At 48.3% G+C, this 18,078-nt stretch overlaps 6 protein-coding genes across 6 annotated transcripts; 5 read left to right on the forward strand and 1 right to left on the reverse strand.

Moving 5' to 3' along the window:
- Nucleotides 1-5,825: 5,825 nt before the first annotated feature.
- rasB (Ras small monomeric GTPase RasB) lies at nt 5,826-6,631 on the forward strand (the record flags this gene model as incomplete). Its single annotated transcript, XM_033565918.1, has 2 exons — nt 5,826-5,903; nt 5,981-6,631. 2 exons carry the CDS (start codon nt 5,826-5,828, stop codon nt 6,629-6,631), a joined length of 729 nt encoding a protein of 242 aa, XP_033431675.1.
- A 1,731-nt stretch (nt 6,632-8,362) lies between these two features.
- On the forward strand, nt 8,363-10,613 carry ATNIH1004_001219 (putative acyl-CoA synthetase; the record flags this gene model as incomplete). Its single annotated transcript, XM_033565919.1, has 4 exons — nt 8,363-8,741; nt 8,811-9,206; nt 9,262-10,134; nt 10,189-10,613. The coding sequence occupies 4 exons, from the start codon at nt 8,363-8,365 to the stop codon at nt 10,611-10,613; spliced, it is 2,073 nt and encodes a 690-aa protein (XP_033431676.1).
- Nucleotides 10,614-11,110: 497 nt separating this feature from the next.
- ATNIH1004_001220 (putative GPI anchored protein) lies at nt 11,111-11,694 on the reverse strand (the record flags this gene model as incomplete). Its single annotated transcript, XM_033565920.1, has 3 exons — nt 11,111-11,372; nt 11,424-11,506; nt 11,557-11,694. The coding sequence occupies 3 exons, from the start codon at nt 11,692-11,694 to the stop codon at nt 11,111-11,113; spliced, it is 483 nt and encodes a 160-aa protein (XP_033431677.1).
- Nucleotides 11,695-13,292: 1,598 nt separating this feature from the next.
- On the forward strand, nt 13,293-15,127 carry SHM1 (serine hydroxymethyltransferase; the record flags this gene model as incomplete). Its single annotated transcript, XM_033565921.1, has 5 exons — nt 13,293-13,454; nt 13,530-13,586; nt 13,639-13,732; nt 13,794-13,931; nt 13,983-15,127. The coding sequence occupies 5 exons, from the start codon at nt 13,293-13,295 to the stop codon at nt 15,125-15,127; spliced, it is 1,596 nt and encodes a 531-aa protein (XP_033431678.1).
- Nucleotides 15,128-15,583: 456 nt separating this feature from the next.
- MARC2 (MOSC domain protein) lies at nt 15,584-16,824 on the forward strand (the record flags this gene model as incomplete). The annotated part of the gene is made up of 4 exons (XM_033565922.1): nt 15,584-15,598; nt 15,662-15,789; nt 15,872-16,026; nt 16,049-16,824. The coding sequence occupies 4 exons, from the start codon at nt 15,584-15,586 to the stop codon at nt 16,822-16,824; spliced, it is 1,074 nt and encodes a 357-aa protein (XP_033431679.1).
- Nucleotides 16,825-17,045: 221 nt separating this feature from the next.
- Nucleotides 17,046-17,752, forward strand: ATNIH1004_001223 (CinA family protein; the record flags this gene model as incomplete). The annotated part of the gene is made up of 4 exons (XM_033565923.1): nt 17,046-17,141; nt 17,195-17,269; nt 17,347-17,537; nt 17,599-17,752. The coding sequence occupies 4 exons, from the start codon at nt 17,046-17,048 to the stop codon at nt 17,750-17,752; spliced, it is 516 nt and encodes a 171-aa protein (XP_033431680.1).
- Between the last annotated feature and the right edge of the window lie 326 nt (nt 17,753-18,078).

An 18,078-nucleotide genomic window follows, 5' to 3' on the forward strand; every position in this document is an offset into this window, starting at 1 on the left:
ATTCCTTTCTACTCGTCCCTTACTACCAATAGCGAGCAAGTATCACATGTTCTTAATTGACAAACTCTGTAGGAGTTTTCAGTTGCTGCTTGTACATAGCTTGTTGGAAATGCAACGAACTGGTCTACCCCTGCAACAGTCGAATAAGTATATTATCAAAGTTATTCTTAAGTACTCTATCAGCTACAAGTCTATTTTTGAGATCGTTCAGTAAATAAGGACCACAGAGTGTACCAGAAAAAATTGCTAAAGTCTTCAGAAGCCCCAGATTTAGCAGTACGCAGATGTAGAGGAACACTTCGATGGTAAGATCCAGACTGCTGCACATTTATGTCGTAGGACTTGGGGATGGAGTTTCTTCGGAGAAGGATCAATATGTCGTTTACCTGGGCTACAGCTGTTTGTGGACGCGTCGGACCTATATCGTCCGGTCTTGAAGGGATGGAAGAAATTATCCAGCTGGTGATTTGGATCCTGAGCTGGGTCCGAATGCGTGGTTTTTCTCCTGCCGCTAGGGATCAGTGAAGAAGGGCCACTGAACGGGTTCACACAGCTAAGGCAACTGAGTTATATTTTAAAGTGGATTCGGTTATGAAGGATGATATACGATTTCAATTCTGTGGTACCCAAAGAAAAAAGATGATTTCGAGCACAAAAGCAGCAAGATCAACTGCATATTCTACAGCAAGTTCGACGATCGTCTCACGGAGCCCGTCTCACGGAGCTATCTCCTACCTGAAAGGAGACTAATACGATGAATGACTGGGTGTATGATAGAATCAACAATGGTGTGTACAAACGGGATTGCCACGAGACAGGAGGTCTACAATGTTATGCGTGCCCATTTGCTTGTGGGACTGGACCGCATCGAAGACCATCTAGATCAACGACATCAACAGTATTTTTGGGAAAGAGGGATCACCAAGACAGGCATTCGCAAGTGCATAGCCATTTACTGCTTTGACGTGACCTATTAGTTGGCTAGATCACGGGTATAAATTATAATTTGATGAATCCGTCAGAAGAATGGGAATGCTCAGAGGAAGGCGATATTTTCTACATGCATTTGAGTAGATCTGCATTATTAGAAATCAATTGTGGCTTAACCATGTGCACTGCTAGGCGACAATGATTGTACTCCCTATTGAAGTAACAGATTATTGCTGGATCATGATAGCTACCGAAGATGAAATGATCACCATAGCAACTCAGCTTGAAATTCCACGGTCAGCACCAACAGGTTGGGCATCCCATTGCAGGTCTACCCAAGATTATTAGCCCCGATGACATCAAAACGAATAAAATATGATCATTCAGGCAGCTACCATGTTTCAAGTCTCAACATCAATGCCCATGGATCCACTAGGTTAATACTTGTCAAGACGACGGTGGCAGAGATCCTATCAGTTTCCTGCATAGCCCGCACGCGGTTTATGCAGCCATCATTGATCGTGTACCAAATGTAGCAACGAGGATGGACTGAGTTGATGGCTTTACTGCGTAGGAACCGAAGGCTTGACCGACTGTTGCGGGTTTGAGGTTTCAGGAGACATTCGGATGTCCCGCTAGTCTACTAACCTCTCTAGGTAGGTCGAAACTTCCTAGGGCCGTCTCAGAAGAAGGAACCAGTTTCGACACAAAAAGAAACCTGTCAACGTAGCATATTCGTACCAAATAGAGATTTAAACCCTCATGAAACACTGTTCCATTCTATTTGTAAACTATAAAATGCTATCTTTTCATGACTTCAGCATGCAACAATTATTGTTTTTTTTTTTTTTTTTTTCAACTAGAAAGAAAGAAACCGGTCAGGTGCCATGGTTGCTAGCAGCTCGAGATAGTGGAACGCCCCTGACCAGGGCCGAATTGGCTGCCCAATTGGAGTAAGAGGAAAATAATACTATTCGACCACAGCTTGGCTGGAGCACCAGATAGCACACCTGGTCCCCTTGGACGAATGCAGAATGCAAGATTGCAAGGTGGTGTCTGCATGCAAGGGCGAAAGAGAGTCCATGCTGGACCTAGCTGAGGCGGATTCTCGCTTTCTCTACTCCGTACCTTACTTGGAAGAAAAGCATGAAATGTGAATCCTTGATATAAATAGAAGTTATGCCTACTTATGTCCGTAGCTCCAGGGGAGTTGCATGCAAAATGCAACATTAATGTTTTATGCGCAGAATTATCTAGGCCCTAGGTAGCTTGCCGTTGACCTACCTAGTTATACCTACATATATTCCAGAATGTGTTCGAGTCAGTTTGATTAGGATGGCACGGGAAACGGACGGGTTCGGATCCATTCAAGACGGCTCAGCTAGTACAGAGTGTAATTGGGTCAAATCGACCCTAGCTGTTACCGTTGCAACAGATTCCATGCTCGAAGTGAACCTTCATACGCCAATTGAATCATCAGAGATGAAATAAATCGAAACGAAACAAAACAAAATGAGACCATGCAGCGCCTCTAGGCCTAGTAGGTATAGTAGTTCCGGGCAACTTTTTGACCTTGCCTAGGTACGCACCCCCACGTGGGAGAACGGGATATTAAAGTGGATGTGCTGTTGTTTTCCTAATCAATCTACTTTGCTCCTAAGCTAGTGCACTGCACACATGCCTCGCCTTCTCCATGTCCCTATCAAACGGGCTGCTTCTAGAAGACTTCGAACATTTTCTAGTATATCATCTGCAGGCTAAATGTTCACTATTCGATTTTCTGTCTAGCTTCCCCTTCTCCCTTCACCCCTAAAGTAAGAACGTGCCAAGTATTCAGTACCCCCTAGTCTCTATGGGTGATAGTCACTCACAAGAGTCGCTTTGGGGATTGGAGGAATCCATGTTGGCTCGTGGAACGTATCCGCCATGGACCGGCCCGGCATCTGGCTATCGACGGGATTATTCCGGTAGGGACTGACTCCCTAGAGAGGAGTTGCTTTGTGCTGTTTGCTTATTAGCGGCAAGATTTGACAATAGGCGACTACATTAATATTTATACGGGCAATTCAGTTTTATATCTCTCGTATCCAGAGTAAAAATAAAAAATAAAAATAAAGGAGTATCACCGATGCTGATTGGCGCTACGAGCATTACAATAGGGGGTATGGAGGTACACCCCCACTGTGAACAAGGATCGTTCGGTCAACCATGTACGAGATTCTTGCTAAGCACTGACGGGGCGGCATAATTTTTCACATGGTGATGTTAAAGAAGGCCAGCGCTGGAAGCCAACTTAATAAGAAAGAATGCGAGATTAAAGGGGTTTTTTTTTTGGTAATTAATCAAGAAAGTGTGTTACTATCGTCTAAGATTTTATCAGCCACCACTTAAAATGAATATTATCGCGGGTTGGTTAGGTGAATCGCTGACAGACGGTCGACTCACATCAGCATCCATGAATTTATTTCAGCCCCCAAGAGGAAAACCGTATGCAGCTTACGCCATCCAGCACCTGGGGAAATAGGAATTCCGAACATGAGGAAGATGTCTGGGCCAGTCATTAGGGGCTACGGAATATTCCATTCTGCTTCCCCGTTGGCCTTCCTGGTGGGAAAAATGGGGACTAAGAGGATGGTGCTGCACTGGTAACATCCTAATGTGGGTAAAGGTGGAATCGTAGACTGGTTAGGTAGTACGGAGTACAGAGGAAAGAAGCAGCTAATAATTAGCTACATGTTATTTGGTCACTATCAGCCACAAAAGATAGGTATCGTAGCCTAGGTAGGCTGAGAGTTGCACTGATGGACAGTCATGGAATGGATTCCAATGTTCACGATCACCTGCTGGCCATGTACCAGATTAACCAGATCCCCCTATGACGGCTAGCATGCTAGGACAATCGAACCTTGGGACTGACCCGAATTGGCGCAAAGGCAAATCCAATCGTAATGGGCAGTCTGTGGAGAGTAGCTCTGAACCTACAGAGTAGTGTTTCCACCCAGTTCGTGTCTACCCGAAACCATCTACCAAGACCTCTCTTCATGGACAGTATTTTAAATTGAAATAAAAATACTGAGAGCATGCGTGAAAAATAATAATGAAAATGGAATCAACCCAATCTCCAGTATATAACGATGGACCTGCAATGCTAGGTAGCTACCGAAGTGACATAGGGATCGGGAGGATTGATACCGGGTCAGAAATAGGTACGATATTATACTGGAAGTAATGAATGGTATGCAGTTTCATCAGGTAGTAGTCAACAGGAGGAGGTGGAATGACGATCTCGTGCGATGGTGATCGATGTAGTTTTCAATTAAACTTTCTATAAGTAAACCGACTGTATATCTGCAGTTTCAGACTATTGGGATATAGCAAGGAAGGAAGGAGGAGGGAGAACATAATAACAGGGTCTCCAAAGCGACATGCTGGTGAGAAGGTTTGTAGGGGATTTAAGGGTAGGTTAGGGACTATAGTAGTAAGTTAGGAACTACCTTTCCTTCCATTAAAATACACCCTAAAATCGAGCTAGATAAAGACGGCTGTTGGTCTACAACAGGGATCGTCTCCGCTACTTCTTTTCATCTTTTTCTATTACGGAGCATATTATTCTGACTTTTTTTTTTTTTTTTTTTTTTTTTTTTTTTTTTTTTCAGAATAGTAATCTTCTCTCTTTTGCCCCCTCCTCTATGGTTCTAATTTTTTTTTTTCATTTATTTTTTGTTTTATTTTGATTTCGATTGTTCGCTGTCTCTCTTTTCCATTTCTTTCCAGCCTTTTCGCCCTTCTTACTGATTTATCATTATATTTTTTAGTATCTTTGGTCCCCTGATACTTTTCTACCTTAACCCCCTTCTTCTCCTCCCCTGATATCCATCCGACACTGATTGATTTTCCTCCTTGGGAGCCCCAAACTGTTTTGGTTTTGCCCCTCCTCGTCGTTTCTTTCTAGCCAAGCCTTCTTTTACCTTACCTCCTTGGTCCGGTTCCTCTTCCTCTTCCCCTCCCCCTCCTTGTTCAACTAGATAAGCGCAGGCGAAGTCTAATAAGGTACTTCATACAAGAAGCTCCCTCAATTCTCTGGCCCCCCAACGCCATCCATACTCGTCATCATAGTATCTGATTTTACCTACCACTCTACATATTACTTAATTAACATACAGACATCTCTGCGGGCGATAGTTCTCCCGGACTTAATCTTTCTTTTACGTCCACCTCCCGTGGCGGAAACAGCTTTAGGCAAAGTCCTCCGTGTGTCTTACTGGATATTTGGCAACAATCTGTCATCTTATTTTCTTCACAGCCTTTTCATTCTATTTTCCTCCCTACTCCTTGCTGCTTAGTACCCTCATTGATAATTTTGGTGGTTGTACTATCCTGCAGCTGTTGGTGGCCGCTTTATCCACTACGACGGTCGAGTCCGAATCAGGAGGAAATTCCCTCGAATAGCATCCCGAAAGCAGCTTATTCCTGTTGGATTTCTCCACCTCCAAAAGTCGGCTTCAGAGTTCGTAGGTATGTTATTTTTCTTTCTTTCCTTTTTTCCCGTAAAAAATCTTGTTTCCACTTTTCAATTTGAAGCCAAACGGAGAAAACAACCAGAACCATCGCCGTTTTGAGGGGCTTGTGCTAGGACGGCGGTCTGAAGCAACGACGACTATTCCGGTGGCTAATCGCGCTCACTACCAAAATAGCCGTTCTCTTGGGTCCCAGCGTCTCGCAGCATTCCGTTCCCGTGTCCGTGCTCGAGCATCCCATACATTGCTCTTTTCACACTTATTTTTTTTATTACCCTCTTTTCCCTCCACGCCGCGCACTCTTCCATCCTCCATCTAATACGCTCCGCCCAAATTAAGGACTCCAATCGCCCGCTACCTTTGTGTTTTATAGTCACCATGTCGGGAAAAATGACATTGTACAAATTGGTGGTGCTGGGAGATGGTGGTGTGGGCAAGACAGCGCTCACGATTCAGGTTAGCACTTCACTTCTCCACTTCTGATAATGTCTCAGTGACTGAGCTTTGGACACCCTGTCCCCTTCGTGCAATAGTTGTGCTTGAATCATTTCGTTGAAACGTACGACCCGACAATCGAAGACTCCTACCGAAAACAGGTGGTGATTGATCAGCAATCATGCATGTTGGAAGTGCTAGATACTGCGGGCCAGGAAGAGTACACGGCACTGAGAGACCAGTGGATCCGTGACGGCGAGGGATTCGTACTCGTCTACAGCATTACCTCGCGGGCCTCTTTCTCTCGGATACAGAAGTTTTACAACCAGATCAAGATGGTCAAGGAATCCACCAATTCCGGGTCACCCTCCGGCGCCAGCTACTTAGGATCTCCAATGCATGCTTCTCCAGGGTCTTCGCTTCCCGTTCCGGTGATGTTGGTTGGTAACAAAAGTGACAAAGCGGTCGAGAGGGCCGTGTCGGCACAAGAAGGACAGGCGTTGGCGAAAGATTTGGGGTGCGAATTTGTCGAAGCCTCTGCGAAGAATTGTATCAATGTCGAAAAGGTGTTCTACGATGTCGTTCGCATGCTTCGGCAGCAACGTCAACAACAAGGAGGGCGATCCCAGGATCGGCGACCGACCGGCTTGGGCGCCATGCGCGACCGTGATGCTGGCCCAGAATATCCAAAGTCTTTCCGACCGGACCGCACACGGCATCGCAGCTCGCTTAAGTGCACCATCCTTTAAGCTGGTCCGACTGGCCATTATACGGTGGGAGTAGAGATACTTTCACGGCCCTGTTTCGAGCAATCCATTCGATATTTAATCATTGAGAGTTCTCCTGAGACTGTTTCATGACAGTAACTTCTCTTGTCTATATTGACATCCACGCAGCTTGGCGGTCCTTCGGTTCTGCACCCAGCGCTTCCCTTTATTTTTTTATTTTTAGCTTTCTTTTTCGCAACGACTATTTCCTGCCCCCTATATCTTCCGGATCTGCCGGAGTATAACGGCGGGGAATCTCATATGCTTGATGCATTTTCTTTTTATTCGTCCTTTTTTTTTTTTTTTTTTTTTTTTCTCATTTGGGAGGCGATCTCAAATCCATGGCAGGGTGTTTCGGCTACCGGAGAATTGTCACGTTTTATGGGGCTGGAGACCCAGGATCTGCTGGGGCCATAGAATGTTCTTTCTTTACGTCTGAATTCTTTCTATATTGCTCTACATTCAACCCCACCGAATGGTTCCTAATCGTCTGGATTTTCTCCTCCACTAACCCCTTGGAGTTACAGCAGGACTGATAGTGGGAAGAGGATGAAAGTCGCGACTGACGTTGTCATACTGAGAAGGGAGCATCGGCTCAGGATCATAGCGATGAGGAGGACGATGCAGGGAGTCTGGAGATGGGAGATATTTTGGGAAAGAGGGCGGTGGTGGTGGTTGTGGAAGAGGACTGTAATTCTGGTTTCAACGAAGCCCAAGGATGGCAGTCAACAGTTTAGCAGGCATTGCGATATGATACCCTACGGCTGAGCTTTGTGTTCTGGTTCTGGTTTTTAATGCATTTGCGAGTAAATCAAAAGAATAAGAGAGGTCGAATCGATTAATAGAGTACAATGACAATATTTCCAAAAAAAAAAAAAAAAATAAAAAATAAAAAAATAAAAAAAAGGAGAGGGAGAAGAAGAGATGACAAGGGGAGTATTTTTCCGATTTCTGATTACGTGGTTTTCTAACAGCATTGACACGAGTGAACTGTTACTCTTAGCTAACGTAGCTACTGCTACTGCGTACTACCGACCGCCATACACCCTCTTGGTGGGTTCCAACTGTCATATGTCTCTCCGTCGAGGGCAGTGGAGGCAAGTCGATAACTTGATAGGTGAATTCTTTTGCCATCAAGCCATGGATGGGACTCTCTGGTCCATGCGTCGTGCGGGGAAAGCTCCGATCGTTGCGGATTGCTAATTATCTCTTAACCTCGGCCACTGTCTATCTCTCTCGCCATCTCCACCGAGTTAACTGTCCTGGCATTCTCGCCCTTTGTGCCCCCGCAATGACCCTTGTCACTTGTCCCTTTAGTTTTGCTTCATGTGCGTTGCCCCTCCTGCTTCTGGTCTCCCGCGGATATTTTTTGGTACTTTTTCATACGTCGCTTTTCCTCTTTCCCTCTCTTTCCCCCCTGGGTAGCTCGGGAGTAGTCTAGAACTAGCTGAACGGAATTGAATTGGATTGGACCGTTGTGTTCGCCTGTAGGGTAAATTGGTTTCCCCCCTTTTTTTTTTCTCTTCTTCTTCTTCTTCTTCTTCTTCTTCTTTTTTTTTTTTTCTGCGACAGCACACCGTCGTTCTGTTCCCCAATGGCTATCGTGTCCATTGTCTAGCGAAGAAAGATCATACGTATCTGGAATGCCAACCACCTGACCTCCAATCCCAGGAGAGTGTTTGTTTTGACTAGTTTTATAGATTAAGTTTCATGATGTCACCCCATTCACAGCAGCAAGTGCACCAGTCCTCTATTCAGGATCTGGAAGCCTTTTGGTCCCACCACGCCAGGGATCTGGACTGGCATCGGAACCCATCACGTGCTATCACTCGAACGACCAAGACTCTCCCTAGCGGTGCCAGCCACGATCATTGGGCCTGGTTTCCAGATGGCCAGATCTCCACGACATATAACTGCGTCGACCGGCATGTAAAAAATGGCAACGGGGACAATGTTGCCATTGTTTGGGACTCCCCCGTAACGGGAACCAAAGAAAAGTATACGTACTGTCAGCTGTTGGAGGAGGTGGAAGTGTTGGCTGGCGTATTGCGCGAGGAAGGTGTGCAGAAGGGTGATGTGATCATCATTTACAGTATGTTTCTATCTTTCTTGATTCCCGTTCAAGACCTGTCGAAATCGTATTCTCACAAGATACGGTCAGTGCCTATGATCCCCGCCGCTCTTGTCGCAGCACTGGCAATTGCACGGTTAGGGGCCATTCATGCCGCCGTGTTCGGTGGGTTCGCGCCAAAGTCACTGGCGCAACGCATCGAAGCGGCTAAACCACGGGCCATCATGACGGCATCATGTGGCGTTGAAGGACCCAAGGGCCCCATTGCCTACCGGCCGCTAGTTGAAGGGGCAATTGAGCTGAGCAGTTTTAAGCCCGAGAAGGTGCTTGTGTGGCAGAGGGACCAGCTGCGGTGGAACCAGCCAGACAAGCGGAATGGACAGCGGAACTGGCAGCGGTTAGTTAAAAGCGCGCGTATGCGTGGTATTAGGGCCGGCCCGGTGCCGGTGGACAGCACAGACGCGCTGTACATCATCTATACCAGTGGTACGATCCTTGGATGGATACAGTTCGACAAAAGATGACTGACTCTAGAGCCTAGGGACCACTGGGCTGCCTAAGGGAGTAGTCCGAGAAGCAGGTGGCCACGCGGTTGGGCTTCAGTTATCGATTAAATACCTGTTCAACATCCAAGGACCAGGCGATGTCATGTTCTGTGCCTCCGACATAGGCTGGGTGGTCGGCCATTCGTACATCCTGTACGCTCCTCTCCTAGTTGGGGCGACAACCGTCCTCTTTGAAGGAAAACCTGTTGGAACGCCGAACGCGGGAACTTTCTGGCGCATTGTGGAGGAGCATAAGGCCAATGCACTGTTCACGGCACCTACGGCGATGCGTGCGATTCAAAAAGATGATCCTGATAATCTATTCATCGAGGAAGTCGGCCGACGTGGCGGCCTCAAACACCTGCGGGCTCTTTTTCTCGCCGGCGAGAGAAGCGAGCCTAGTATTGTCCTTGCGTATCAAGCCCTCTTGACTCGACATGCAGCTCCTGGGGCCATGGTTGTGGACAATTGGTGGTCGTCAGAATCGGGTTCGCCCATCTGTGGCGTCGCCCTGAAGAGTGCAATGGGACTGATGCGGCAAGGAGAGACTAACTCGACGCCGTTGCCGATTCGACCCGGGTCGGCCGGGCTACCGATGCCGGGATTTGATGTTCGGATTGTCGATGATGAGGGCCATGAGGTCCCCAGGGGTACGATGGGAAACATTGTTCTCGCCCCACCACTGGCGCCCACTGCCTTCACTCGACTGTTCAACGATGACGAGAGATTCTACCGGGGGTACCTCAAACGGTTTGCGGGTCAATGGGTCGACACAGGGGATGCGGGTGTTATTGATGCCGATGGATATGTTCATGTAATGGCACGATCGGACGACATTATCAATGTAGCTGCTCATCGGTTCAGCACAGGTTCGTCTTCTCCCCTTCTTATTGTTTACAGCACGAGACTTAACGTTAGAACAGGTGCTATCGAACAAGCGATACTCTCGCACCCCGAGATCGGCGAGGCCAGCGTTGTGGGAATACCCGACCCTCTGAAAGGTCATCTACCTTTTGCATTTGTTCAGCTGCGCACAGCGACGGGAGAGTTGCCCGCGACACCGCGACGCGAGCTCTTTGACGAAGTCAACAGGCTGGTGCGGCGAGAGATTGGGGCTATTGCGTCGCTTGGGGGGATGATCCAGGGACACGGGATGATCCCGAAGACGCGCAGCGGCAAGACATTGCGACGAGTGCTGCGGGAGCTGGTGGAACATGGGGTGCAGGGAGATTACAATGCGACAGTCAGCGTTCCACCTACCGTGGAAGACGCCGAAGTTGTGGAGGTGGCCCGGGGAAAAGTGCAGGAATATTTCGAACAGAAGCGGAAAAAGGAGTCGAAGCTGTAGTTTGATAGTGCAATATCCAGTGTTCACGAAGCATTAAAATCAAAGCGATAGGTAGATATATGGCATTCTGTCCTACAACCTAGGCAAAGACGAGACATCTGAAGCATTAATGAAACGAAGATTATTCATACACAAGAAATAATATGAACATGGACAGGGCCACAATGCTAATCGAATCAATGTAACCCCAGGATAGGAACAGAAGGCGTAAGATATCCGAGAAAGTTAGAAGAAAAATGAGATGTATGGTATCGGTCGTAGCACCCAAGGGGAAAGCGAAAAATCCAAGAAAATAAGATAGGCCGGCACAACCTACTCCAACCCCAATCTTCTTTGCGGTGATTTGCTATAGTACCTAGGTATCGTACATACAAACGCAAATAAACCGTTAGGTCAGACGCACACAGGATACTCTGTGATCAGAAGATGGAGGGCCATTGCACCGACAAAAAGAAGAATGAATCACATGGCCTAAATCGAAATGGAAATCAAAGGATTTACAAGAGGTAGGCGACTAGACCGAAGACAGTAGCCAGACCAGCGCCAGCACCGACGGCAGCGCGCGAGGCACCGGCAGTGAAGAGGGGAGTGGCGGGGGTGGTGGCCGAGCCAGAAGGAGAAACGCCCGAAGGAACAGGAACAGAGCCGCTGGGGATCAGCGGCGTCGAGGAGACGGGGCTGCTGGAGGGAATGACCACGGAGCCGCTGGGGTTGGGGCTGACTGCGGTTGGCACGGGGATGACGGGGACACTAGTGGAGCTATAACAATTAATATCAACAAATAAAATAATAGCAGTAGACAGAACATACCACTTCTCGCAGTGAGTGACTGTGGAGGTGATCAGAGGACGAGAGATCGAGTAAGTGACTCCGTTGGATACGGTGATGGCGGGCTGGATCTCATTAGTCATATATCTGGGTCCATGGAAAATACATCACATACCGCTGTGGGAATACCAGAGGGCAGAGAGGTGGCCTGGCAGATGGTGGCATATTCAGTGACGTAGACGGTTTGTTCCACCTCGGTAGCAACGGCACCGACAGCCAGGGTAGCCAAGACAGCAGCGAAAGAGATACGCATTTTGATTGATTGAAATAGACGTGGATGTATATTTAGAAATTTCTGGTTTGGTGCAAAAATTAAATCGGGCGTGAAGGTGAAAAAGAGCGACTGAATGGTATATTGAAAGAATGTACTCGGTCAGACCGGGATTAGATATCAAGTGAGTAGACTGACGGGAGAAAGAAGGGAAAAGAGAGAAAGAGAGAAGAAAAAGGAGGAAGAAATGAGTAAGAGGCTAGTTATATGGATTCTCCTCTCCATAGCAAATAATCCCCATCAGGACGGCAACAGCGGGACATGCGACGCGACTAATGAAGTAGCCAGTGCGTCTAGTGACTTTTAGGTTTAGCTGTCTGGATTCTCCATTCTACGAGCCCTCGTTCGCAAATGATTTAATGGGATTTGATACTCCCACGGCCCATGCTTATTACCACCGCAGTCCCCCTTTTTTCCAGGACCATTGTGCTTCTTCTCCCCCGTTCATCCGTCCTTTTATCTATATATATACTTCATCAGTTCTTTTCCTTTTAGTATGACTATAGTCTACAGCTAGTTATGTGTATGTCTGTCTTCGTATTTCTTCCTATTTTTTTGCTTTCTTTCTTGGTCAATTAATCCCATTTATGCACCACCTGATGATCCTTGCCGGGTTCAGAAGGCTCTTATTTTGGGGCCAACTTTATCGCCTATTACTCTTTGGTGGAAGTTAAGTCCGTCGTATTAATATTAAATTAGTGTCCACAACCAAGGTCGGGGCTTCTAGACAAATTATGCCCGACCTTTCATTTCTCTTTTGTTTGTCTGGACTGGTGTACTGTTCCTGGTTCCTGTTGTTCAGGAACACGTAGAATCCCCACCGATGGAATAATCCGTTGTACAGTAGTACTCAGTCGATCCTCATTTCTTCAAGGCTGACCACCCCAGAACCTAAAGGATCTCATCTACTTCGTATTGGGTAATGCTAATCCCATCAACCATGGATGATTTACCTAGCTGTGATCTGAAACGAAGCCAAATACTGGGCGTACGCAGTATTCCATGGATAGATTCATAAATAGATGGACTTAACTACAATGATTCTATCAATAATTATCTAAGCCAAGGAATTCTTCATTTGATAAAAAAAAAAATAAAAAAAAAAAGTATATATAAAGCATGTATAAAACAGATCACACAACCTCCAATCCGATCGTTCATTGCCCCAGTATGGATGGTGAGAGGCGGGGACATCTCAGCAGCGCCCGGGAGAAGCCAGCGCAAGGCCGTCCGCTCCACGAGTGCTGTCCAGCAAAACGCCATTTCTTCATCTTGGATGTAGTTGTGTGATGAAGAAAGAAAGCGTGCGAAATGCCAGACTCGCAGAAATAAAATAAGCGAGCGGGACGGAAAATCTTTCATTCGACCCTCGGAGATGCTAGTCCAAGAGAGGTCTAGCGCAGACTGCTTTCCGCGGGCAACGCCGGTCATCGCATCAACGCAAGGTTGTCCGATGATAGGACTGACCCAGTTTTCTTCTTTTATCTAGGTCCTGTATGCTCATTTTTTCCATTTTCCTTCTACCTTCTCCAGGCTGATATCGAGAAAAAGAATCAGGAAAAGACGAAAGCGACGAAACCATGTTGAGTCGTTGCGGCCGCCAGGCCTTATGCCTAATTCCGCGTGCTGGAAGCTCCTCCCAAGCTATCGTCACCTCCCAGCTCCGACCTACCTCATGCCTCGTTAGATCAACTGCTCAACGGCGAGGTGTCTCGTCTTCCACTCGTGACGGACAGCAGAGTGTACGTGTCCATTGATTGGCTTTGATTATTCCTGTCCTTCAAGACTGGATGCTAACGTCAATTCCTACGGTTTAGCTCCTCTCCGCACATCTCCAGGAAGAGGACCCCGCTATCTACAATATTCTCCAAAAGGTGACTTCCCTCTACTCCCTAGTTGATTCCCGTCATACTCATGCATCTACAGGAGAAAAAACGTCAGAAGCATTTTATCAATTTGATCCCCTCGGAGAACTTCACTTCACAAGCAGTCCTCGATGCCCTCGGCAGCGTGATGCAGAGTCTGTACCCCACTGTTGTCGATCTCCAAAATTGGCGCCCTTTGTTTCTGACTGAGAACAGATAAATACTCCGAGGGATATCCCGGCGCTAGATACTATGGAGGCAACGAATTCATCGACGAGTCGGAGCGACTCTGTCAGAAACGTGCTTTGGAGACCTTCCGGCTTAACCCCGAAGAATGGGGGGTGAACGTGCAACGTGGGTAATTCAATCCGGCGTTTGAGAAATATGAAACTAAGCTGCGTATAGCTCTCTCCGGCTCTCCCGCCAACCTGTACGCTATTTCCGCTCTTCTTAACACCCATGAGCGTCTGATGGGGCTGGACCTCCCCCATGGTGGCCATCTTTCGCACGGCTATCAGACCCCAACCAAGAAGATATCTTTCATCTCCAAGTACTTTGAAACGTTCCCCTACCGTCTCGATGAGTCGACCGGCCTAATCGACTACGATGCTCTCGAGAAGTCGGCCCTCTTATATCGTCCCAAGCTCATCATTGCCGGAACATCGGCTTACAGCCGACTGATCGACTACTCCCGCATGCGTCAGATCGCTGATGCGGCCGGTGCTTACCTCCTGAGCGACATGGCTCACATCTCGGGCCTGGTCGCCGCGGGCGTGCTCCCATCTCCGTTCGTGCACTCTGACGTGGTAACCACCACCACGCACAAGTCGCTTCGGGGTCCCCGCGGCGCTATGATCTTCTATCGCAAGGGGGTCCGCCGGACGGACAAGAAAGGAAACCCTGAGATGTACGATTTGGAGAACGCGATTAATGCATCCGTCTTCCCAGGTCACCAGGGCGGTCCCCACAACCATACCATCACCGCCCTCGCGGTCGCCTTGAAACAGGCGCAGACGACGGAGTTCAAAACCTACCAGGAGACCGTGCTGGCCAACGCAAAAGCCCTGGCAGAGCGATTGGGCAATCCTCTCAACAACAGTGGCTTGGGATACAACATTGTGTCGGGAGGAACCGACAACCACCTGGTCCTGGTAGACCTGAAGAACCGCGGTGTCGATGGTGCCCGCGTGGAGCGCGTGCTGGAACTCTGCGGGGTTGCCAGCAACAAGAACACCGTTCCCGGTGACAAGTCTGCCCTGAAGCCTGGTGGCCTGCGTTTGGGCTCTCCAGCCATGACCACGCGCGGTTTCCAACCGGAAGATTTCCGCCGCGTGGCTGACATCGTCGACCGAGCGGTCATCATCACGCAAAAGTTAGACAAGGCGGCCAAGGAGAGCGCGACGGCCAAGGGGGTTAAGAGCCCGAATACCGTCAAGGCGTTCCTCGAATACGTGAAGGACGGTGAGGAGATCCCCGAGATTGTGCTTCTGAGACAGGAGGTTGAGGACTGGGTAGGAACTTTTAGCCTCCCCTGGGCGCAGGACGAGTAGACGTCATTATTCCCAATTATTTGCGACCGGCTTGAGGAGTTCTGTAGGTTTTTTTTTTTTTTTATTATTATTATTTTTGGTGTATATGTATGTACAAATGTTCAACACATCTACGTTAGAATCAATGATTTCTGGAACTGCAATGGAGTGCTACCCTTGTACAGTATGTGCATAGCTATGACTATGTAGATAAAGATTCCGACAACGGAAGCTTATCGGTCTCCGCATTCCCCAGACTCTTTTGTTTTCGGTTTCTTTTATTCCCTTCCCTTGTATTGATTCTTCCCTACATTCTTCGACCAACCTCTCGGCTGGGACATATTTAAAGTGGAGGATCTTCTCGGCGTCGGTGACTCACTCCCTTGTTTTGACTTGACTTGACTCTTGGAGTCACTACTGCGTAGCGTCAGCGCCTCACTCCCAGTCCATCGAGACAGGAGACATCCTTCGCTCATCATGAAAATTACGCAGGTAGCTAGCGATTCCTTCAAAAGTGTTTACTCCAGCGTCTAATGTGACTGACTTATCTCTCAGCTCTACACGTACCCGATTAAATCGTTGCGAGGCGTCGCCCTCCCTGCGGCTTTGCTCACGAGGACCGGATTCGAGTATGACCGTCGATTCATGCTCCTGAAGGTCAACGCAAGCGACGATGGTACCGAGTCCCTGAAAAAACATGCACGTGCCCCATTTTCCTGAAATGTGCCGTTTCCTGACCGACATCGTGTTCCCGACGGAGGGAAGCAACAACGGCAAGGTGATTGTCACATACCAGCCCACCGGCGTCGACGGCCACCGAATCAAGACCCTGGAAATTCCTTTGGTACCGGACGTGCGGGGGCTGGAAGAATTAGGGATTATGATGCACCAGAGCCCGACCAAAGGTTACAACATGGGAAGTCAGTATAATGATTGGTTCAGCGAGTGTTTTGGATATCGGGTTGTCCTGGCGTACTTGGGACCTCACTGGAGACCGGTGCTGGGGAGTTTTCCCCCCGGGGAAGAGTGCGGCGCACCGAAAGCCAGCCACCACGCCGCTTGTTTCAACGCGGTCCGTGGCAACCCTGGCGGCGTTGACCCTGCTCCTGAATGCTATCGGGGTGCCTATGGTGCGAGAGACCACCGGGTCGTCGTTGTTGCCCAGCCTAGCGGCCACAGCGGTCGCTGTGATCCTGTCGGTTGCTCTGGGCCGCCGCGACTGGTCGCGAGGAGGGAAGCGGAATGAGGAAAAGATCACCTTTGCCGACGTGGCGCCATACTTGGTAGTGTCGGAGACATCCGTGCAGGACCTGTCGACGCGTCTGGCCGGTGACGTGGAGATGGACGTGACCAAGTTCCGACCCAACATTGTTGTGGCAGGAGCTGCAACGGCCTACGAAGAGGACTTCTGGGCAGAGCTAGCGGTGGGCGAGAATGAATCCCGGCTTCTTATCACGGCGAACTGTGTACGGTGCCAGAGCATCAACGTCGACTATGACACGGGCAAGATGGCCCGGGGGGAGGCGGGCAACGCGCTGAAGAGACTGATGAAGGATCGGAGGGTGGACAAGGGGGCAAAATACAGCCCAGTATTTGGGAGATATACATTTTTGGACCGAGAATCGGAGAATACCCCGATTCGAGTGGGAGACGAGGTAATTGTGACGAAGATGATGGATGAACGGTCGGTAATCGGTGAGTTTCCTGAACTTCTATGACTGAAGGATGGACATTAACTATTTCTAGATTGGCCAGGTCTTAGTTGAGAGAATGCGTCGTAAAGATATACCTAGGTACTGCTAAATACAATGTTTTATAGAAAGTTAAGGATGCAGGTGACTGCCAAGACTTGCCATCATCATAGTATTTAGTGTAGTCTAGTAATTCAGCAACACCGCTCACATCATCCTACCGCATCACCACCGTGGATGTAGACAGTATGAGTGAATTCCCTCCATCTAGCCTTCGACCTCTGATTGCCGAGGTCTTTGATCTGCTTCGATCCCGTGAAGAATCGGTGTCCGTTGCTGAGACTGTATGTCATCTGCTGCATAATTGACCATACTGTACTGAATGCACTCCCTTTAGGCAGCTGGTGGGCTCCTCTCAGCATGTTTACTGTCGATGCCTGGCGCATCGTCCATCTACAGAGGGGGGTTGACTGTGTGTATCCCTGATCCGTCACGTTGCGGAGAGGATGGATAGATGATTATAATAGATAACTCTAATCTACATCACAGGTATACACTCTGGAATCGCGCATCGCCTTCGCTGGATGGACGAAAGAACACCTGGACCAGTACAAGGGACCTACTCCCGAGATTGTGGCCGGACTCGCAGACCATGTGCGTGAGAAGCTCGAAAGCACCTATACGATCGGTGAGAGCGGAACCGCCGGACCGACCGGTGGGACGACAAGAAATCGCATTCCGTAGGCACTTTCTTGTCTTGATTTGTCTATATTGGAAAGATGGAAAGAATAACAGTCGCAGGGGTTACGTAGCAGTCGCAGTGTCTACAGCGCATGGAACGTATACTCGCGAGAAGGAGACAGGGACAAACGATCGCGAGAGAAACATGGTGGCGTTTGCAGAGGAGGGATTGAAGTTATTGCGGGATGTGATGTTGGGGAAGGCTGTGTTATGATGCTTTCTAGGGACTCTGGAACTGTGCCTGACCCATCCATGGTACCTTTTTGTCATGGTGGGTCAATCTTTGAAGAGATAGATGATGTTGAATACATATGGGTCTGTAACTATTCCGATGTACTGCACCGCCTCGATGACGCAGAGAAAGCGCCACAAAAGAGAATCATGGTTTCACTTGCCCACCTCTGACTGGCTCTTGTTTCTTCATCTTCTTTCTTTCTTTCTTTCTTTCTTTCTTTCTTTCTTTCATCCTTTTTTCTTCTTTTTTCTTCCATTCGTCTTCTTCTTCTTCTTTTACCCCTCGAAACAATCATTTCTAAGTCA

Source organism: Aspergillus tanneri, assembly GCF_003426965.1.
Source record: "Aspergillus tanneri strain NIH1004 chromosome Unknown AapTan_2_pilon_pilon_pilon, whole genome shotgun sequence".
Classification (NCBI taxonomy): Eukaryota; Fungi; Ascomycota; class Eurotiomycetes; order Eurotiales; family Aspergillaceae; genus Aspergillus; species Aspergillus tanneri.